Source organism: Quercus robur, chromosome 8, assembly GCF_932294415.1.
Source record: "Quercus robur chromosome 8, dhQueRobu3.1, whole genome shotgun sequence".
Taxonomy (NCBI): domain Eukaryota; kingdom Viridiplantae; phylum Streptophyta; class Magnoliopsida; order Fagales; family Fagaceae; genus Quercus; species Quercus robur.
The window spans coordinates 42,575,081-42,582,384 of NC_065541.1; the positions used below are offsets into that span (position 1 = coordinate 42,575,081).

Consider the following 7,304-nt stretch of genomic DNA (forward strand, 5'->3'; position numbering starts at 1 on the left):
AAGAATGCGTTTGGTAATGCTTTTTGGTTTTTGCTTTTTGTCTCAACGTTTTTGAGAATAAACTAAGTTTTAACTTTTTTTTTTAAATGAGTTAGCTTTTAATTTGTTAGGCCACATTTAGGATAAAATCTACCAACGATTATATATTTTGATATGTACAAATAAACTACTAGAAATTACGAAATACTCAAACGGACAAACTCTATAACGTGATTTCAAAGAAGCCTTATGCCAATCTGGCAATTACCGTGCTGTTCATGATATGTGATAAGCAGGAAGAGAATTCATCAATGGAGAAAGAAAACGTAAAAAGAATCAAACGCGCGCGCTTTGATTTTAATAATTTTAAAAAATAGACATTGTTTCTAAATGCTAAAAAATAATGACATTTGGTAAAAAGAACATTGAAATTTATATAACACATTAAATTTCCAAACAAAGAATTTGTAAAATTTCAACCCCTATTTCCATTATACTGGCAAACAACAATCTGGTCTTATACCATCCCCGATCCCTCACCAAGGCTCTAAATTCTAAACCATCCCAACAAAGCTGCCTAAAACCACACTCACTCCAATACTAATACCCAAAGCCAACCCAACTGAACCAGTAAAACCTGGTGCACTTGATTTAGCTGGAGCTGGAGCCGGAGGTTCCATATCCGATGGGCTCACGGCTGCAGGCTGAGGTGACTCTCCTTTCGGGCTCTTGGCTACTGGAGGCTGCGTTGTAGGAGGTGATGCCGGGGTTTCAGCAGTCGGGGATGGTGACACGGGTGGCTTGGGCACCGGAGCAGTAGATGGCGGGGGAGCGTGGCGAGTTTTGTTTCGCACGGCCAAGACAATTATGATGAGCTTCTGTCCCTTTTTGCAGTGATCACCAGTTCCACTGATGAAGTAAAATGGACCTGAACGATCGAACTTGAAGACTGACTCTCCGTCTGTCAAGGACTGTTTGGGACTTGTGGTGTTGCATGAATTGTACTGGTCCTTTGTTACCACCAACACTGAATCTGATCCTTTCTTGTATTTGAAAACTGCACCAATTAATATGAAGAAACATTTAATATACCCAGAACTCAAACAACTTAAAAATCATCGTCAGAAACAAACAAAAAACGTTGATTGTGTGTATCATAAATAGAGAGAGAGAGAGAGAGAGAGAGAGGCTTATATCTTACGGAGAGTATCATTGACTTGAAATCTATTTCTTCCAGCCCAGTGATTGTAATTCTCAGAAGGGTTTGATCCCCAACCATCTTTTCCACCAACCAAGAATTTGTGAGCATGGGATGAGCTAAGAGACCCCATAACTAATACCCCAAATAGAAAGCCAAGAAATGAGAGAGACCCCATTGCACAAACAAGAATAGTAGAAGTAGTAGTACTCCAAAGTGTATGTCAGACAACTATGTTTGCTAGGAAGTCTTAGATAGAGAGAGTGATGAGAAATGTGAGCCTGGCCAGTGAGGAATATATAGAGGGATTGGTGAGAAAATGACCGTTGTAGAGCATGCAAAATTCACAGCGGTGGTGAAAAATATTATGGCAATCTTTGCTGGCATTTGGGTACGTGTAATAAATTTTGGTAGGCGTTTCATTTCAGCTAATGACAGTGAGGGACTGAAGGGTTTTTTACTTTTTTTTCACACGTCGCGCCATGTGAGAGACTTAACGGTCATGAAAGGCTTTGGAATTTGAGGTTTTGTTCTGCTAATTTTGTTTTATGCGACAGAATAAGATAAGGGTTTAAGGCTGTGATTGTGGTATTTCATGAGCTTTATAGGTTGGAAATCTTTCATTGGCCACCGACCAAAATGAAAATTTAAATTAATTGCTTTCAATAAGATTCCGGTTGCTACTTGCAGTACTCTCAAACTGAAAAAAAAAAGTATATTTTCCTTTTACGAAAAATAAGTTCATTTTCATTTTTATTTTTCATTATTTTATGGTTGCAGAAATCGTTCAAATTAAATAGAACATGTAATTTTTTTTTCTTTTGGTTGCTTAATAACGGCTAAAATAACTTTAATTATTACATTAAATTCCGTCGTCTGTTGATGCTGAATTGAATATGAAATTAATGTGGTGACATGTATCAATTGTAATTATTTGGTAGATGATAATTTAATTTGACCTTAAAAATTTATTATTAGGTGGTTTGGGGTGAGACTTATGACTATTACCTCGGATGAATTAGAGAGTCCAAAAAATAAATTGTACTTTTTTGTTATTTCTGGAACGAGGATAAGAGTACAATTTAGTGATTTACAAATGATTTTAGCCAAGTAGTAGGTTGTTTAAATTTGGTTTGCTAATAGCACTAACACTTTTTTTGAGCCATTATTAATTAATTCAAAAATTGCTTAATTTTCCACGCATAAAACATCAAGTTTAGGGTATTGATTTTTTCACACTCGTTAGTTTACTTCTTATATATCACCTATTTCACATTTTAAATGTGAACATCAACAAAAATTTTATACATTACGCATTAAATTATGGTGGTTATGTGTACATAGTGCTCAACAATGAATTTGAAATACTATTTTTGTTTTATATTTTTTGTTTAAGAAGACTTAAATTCATTTTTTTAGATACATAGATAGTACAAGAGGGTGTGGTATAGTTCAAATTAGAGACATAGTACACTACAAAGAATATCATTACCTATAAGCAGGGACGAAGCCATTCTTTGACTTAGGGGGGCCATGCCCCCCCCCCCCCCCCCCCCCCCCCCCCCCCCCCACAAAATTTGGAAAAAAATCAAGGAGTATATATATATATATATATATATTACAGATTTGAGCAATTTTGCCCAAAACAATTACACTTGCCCCCCTAAGCAAAATATTTTAAACAAAAAGAAAAAGCCCACTAAAATTTACAAATCTAAAATCACAAGAAAAACAAATGGGTAAACCCCAAAAATTAGGACTATAACAAAATCACCAAAATGGAAAGGATAAAGAAAATTGAGTATAATCAGACAATTTACCAAAGACATTAGCCCAGTCCTTAAAAAATTTGAAACAAAACCAATCTGACATCAAATCATTCCATCAAATTGCCCTAAAAAAAAAAAAAAAAACCCTAACCCAGAGAGAGACACTAGTATTGAGATGTGAGGCAAAGGGAATGAAGACTGAGACCAAAAATGCAGTAGCATGGCATGGCACGTTGGTAGCAAATCTGCTTCTAAAAGAGACCAAGAAAGCACCAGCACGGTATTTCCCTCTCTCATCTTAGCTGAGCAGCGGCAAAACCTCTTTTCTCTCAGTCTCTCTCTCTCTTACTCTCTTCTCTCTTTTTCTTTTTCTTTTTTGAAAACAAATTAAACCTTTCATTCATAACAGCTAGAGCTGAAGGTTGTGCTCTGTTCTATAGCTTGTGCTCTGTTTTACTCTCTTCTCTCTTTTTTAATGGAAGATGGAGAACTCTCTTAATTTTTTTCTGTTTTGTTGCTAAATGAAAAATCACCGTCAATACTTTAACTCTTGTACTGTTTGGAGTTTAGACCCATTGGGTGTTTTTTATTTTTTTATTTTTTTTATGAACTACCCATATGCTGAATGGGTGATTTTGTTTTTTTATAACATATGCCCGTATGAATAAAGTAGCAACAATATCAATGAATAAAGGAGCAACAAATAATTAATGGTGGTGCTTGACTTTTAGTGTTTTTTTTTTTTTTTTTTAGTTGAGATGATTTGAAATTTTAATGGTTTGTTGTTAATATTTAATAAAGTTTGTTAATTGTAGTGTTATGCTACATGTCTAGTGTTGTTATGTGCCTTTTTTTAATTTAAACTTCGCCCCCCAACTTAAACTTCTGGCTCCGTCCCTACCTATAAGTTATCTTGAACCTGAAACTAAATAATCAAACTTTTTTATTTGGAGAAACAAACGCACACACAAGAGAGAGGAAAAGAGATTCTAACACAAAGGCACACCACAACTTCACTCAAAATCTCAAAGTTAAATAATAAGAATAAGTAAAAATCTCAAACAATAAAGACAACTACTTTTTTTTTATAGATATAATAAAATTTCAACTTATGTCATCCACTTTATGATTATTATTTTTTATTATCATCGGACAAATATACCATCAGTTTTAGTGTAGAAGGGGATTTAAACTCAAGATCTCTTATTCAAACAAGAGACTTCTCTAGTTGAATTAACTGGAGCCCATAATAAAGATAAGATTTTACTTATATTTAATAGGAATTATCAATATTATATAAATCCATAAATGTCCTCACTCTAAAACTAACACTAGTTGCTTCTAATAAACAATATCATTATTGATGCTCATTTTGGTAAAAAAACCCAATAGCAGGAAGAAGGCCAACAATATGGGCAGAAAAGAGTTAGTAAATTAAGAGAAAAACCATTAAGCCCAAATGGCAGGAATAATGGATCATATGCCTAGAAAATAATAAATGGACCTCAAAGGAAGCAAGCTGACTTAAAGGAGCCCAGAGAAAGAAGTAGTAAACCCATGGGCAGTATGAAAGCAAAAATGGGCCAAAGCATACCCAAAGTGATGAAGTAAGTGAGTAAAGGGTTGATGGAAGCCCATGAACCCCAAAGGTAAAAGATATGATTATTGGGCCGGGAAAACCCAAAAGAGTTAGCAAAAACCCATGGGAATGCAGAATTGGAATGGGCCAAGAATGCCCAAGGAAAGAAAATGGGTTGAGGATGCCTAAGGAGAAAGAAATGGGCCAAGGAAGCCCGTAAGTAATGGAATGGGTCAAGAAGACCCGAATGAATATAAGCCCAATGACAATACTGGGTCACTGTAATTAAGTAAAAGAAAAGCATACAGGAGGCCCAAAAGAGGCCCAGCAAGCACAAATCAAATAACACCACAGTAGAAATAACAAAGTGGCATGGCAAGAATGCTAGCAAGTTTACAGAAGGAGAAAAGAGTGGATTAAGTAGAGAAAAACCCACAATCAAGCAAGGCCCAGCCCTTGAAGGAAGCAAGCCATAAAGAATGAAGGATCAAAAAACCAGTTCACGCCACAATAGGTCAAGAATGAGCAGTAGAACACACAAACAAGCCTCCAGGTCGTGGCAAACGCATAAGCAACAGACAAGCTTTCAACACACACGGAAATGGAGTATGCACAAGGCTCAGACACCACCAACCTGTACCCAACCAATACAGGAATGGTGGGCCATGAGCCAGAAGTAAAAGAGGGTGTGGTATGGTGGTAGAGAGAAGGGGGAGCTTATTCTGGGGTTCCTGTTCAAACTCTTTTGGGGGAAATATCTTGCTGGAATGACATACCACCAAAAGAGGGAAAGATGAGTTGGAATCACTAGGTGCATGCCATGAGGGATAATGAGAGAGAATGTCCACCTTGTTCCGGATGGACATGCCACGGTAAACAAGCAAACAAAATAGGATTCTTTGTCTAGTAATGGGATGTGGCACGGCCAGCACAAATAAGTGGTGGTGGCAGTTGACAAACCAATGGATGGTCTGGAAGGACACCCACACCCAGACAAAAGTGGTTAAAGGGTGAAATGGTAAAAAACCAGTCATGGTAGGCGGTATATAAGGAGCCTCCACTGTGTACAAGAGGATCATCATCACAGCAACAATCATAACGAGAAAGTCACAACATTACAACAATCACATCACAACAACATCGGGAAAACAACATCACACGAGCAACAACTAAAAAAGAAAAGAGTGGGAAAAAGCAAAGTAACGAAATAGGGAGAAAGAAAAACAGAGAGTAGGTAAGAGTATGATGGCAGGCATGCACCAATAGGCTAATCCCTTCTCTCTCTCTAAAAGTCTACCTTCTATTAAGGATTAAGGATTTCTCGGAGCATAAGTCATTTAGGCCCATTTTTTCAAAATGGATAATTTCTACGGCAGGACCTTCCTGTGAGGTTATCCACATTGAGGAAGTAGTTCCCTCTTTGGTCTTGGTTCCGTAATGCAACTAAGCAGGGCAGACTAACCATTTCTCCTTTGATTTTATTGATTAAGTTTCAGTGTTATTTCTCTTTTATCCTTACCATTTTATTCGTAGTGTGTTTCTATTGCGGTAATTCTTTTTTTTTTTTATCATATTTGGAATTCTTTACTTGTTTTAACTAACAGTAAGCACTTATCCTTTATTGTGCTATATTATATTTATCTGCCGTAATTCTTTTATAACAGTTTCATCTGTCATAGGCATATGACCAAAGTTTCAACAAATGGGTTTTAGTTTGCACACAAGCCGGTTCAAGGTGAGTTGCAATTGGACTAGTCCTGACTCTCCTACCCAGAACCTTTGGGCTGCAGTGTGATAGGAGGCAGCTCAGGCCACAATCTCAAAAAAGGCCCACCACGATCATAAATTAAATGTACTCTTAAATTCTTGTGCTATGATACATCATAGATAATTTTTCTGAAGAATGAGAGCTCCTCCCTCCCAAGGGCCTTGTCTTGAATATTAATTTATAGAATTCCTCCCAAGAAATTTAGAGCAGTTACTCTTTTAGTTTTGTTCTTAAGTTATGGAACTCTTCTCGCACCATTTTCAATAAACCTATCACATAATTTACACGCACCATTTTTTTTTAACCATATTATAATTTCTATATTCTTTAGCCCACTCGTTGTTCTCACAATTATTCAGCAGCCATATCTCAAAGTATGTAGCTGATGAAAGATCAGCAATAGCCAAACATCCTCACAGTTCAAGTAAGTAAAAGAATCTCTAAACTTTGACGTGGAAATTGGGATGAATGGCTCATTAATCTTAGTGCCAAATGATATATTAGGGCAAAAATTATACTTTTCCAACAAAAGTTACAAAATATTTCACCCTAATTATACTTAATCCCCTTATCTATCAAAATACATTATTAACCCTCAAAGTTATAATTTTATTTCAAATTTCAATGTCTCCCCTTTTGTTTATTTTGGTGTTTCTTGTAGCATTTTAATATTAATTAAATATTGAATTTAATATTTTAATGCATAATAAGTTGGCAAATTTAATGTAAAGATAAGTGAGTTAATGTGGTAGATGAGGAGTTAATATAATATCAAATTTGGAATTCCACATTAATAAGGAAAGAGACTCTTTATTTATTTATATGAGTGATGATTTATTGGGCTTAAATGCAATGAAGGAGAAATTGGGTCAGACACACTTGCATGAAGGTGAATGAATGAAAAACTAGAATAGGACACATTTGGGATATGAAAATTAATTAATTATTAATTACATGATATATTTAATATCTTTTGACATATTTTGCTCAAAAAAAAAAATCTTTTGACAT

At 35.6% G+C, this 7,304-nt stretch overlaps 1 protein-coding gene across 1 annotated transcript; it reads right to left on the reverse strand.

Annotated features, from left to right (window-relative positions):
• Nucleotides 1-402: 402 nt before the first annotated feature.
• Nucleotides 403-1,426, reverse strand: LOC126693987 (early nodulin-like protein 1). Its single transcript, XM_050390027.1, has 2 exons — nucleotides 1,181-1,426; nucleotides 403-1,036 (listed from the first exon to the last, which is right to left on the reverse strand). The coding sequence occupies exons 1-2, from the start codon at nucleotides 1,353-1,355 to the stop codon at nucleotides 534-536; spliced, it is 678 nt and encodes a 225-aa protein (XP_050245984.1). The 5' UTR covers nucleotides 1,356-1,426; the 3' UTR covers nucleotides 403-533.
• Nucleotides 1,427-7,304: the final 5,878 nt, after the last annotated feature.

Coding starts and splice junctions, on each gene's coding strand:
- LOC126693987 (XM_050390027.1), bottom strand. CDS start 1,355: ATGGGGTCTCTCTCATTTCTTGGCTTTCTATTTGGGGTATTAGTTATG. Junction 1,037..1,180: donor TCAAGTCAATGATACTCTCC/GTAAGATATAAG, acceptor TAATTGGTGCAG/TTTTCAAATACAAGAAAGGA.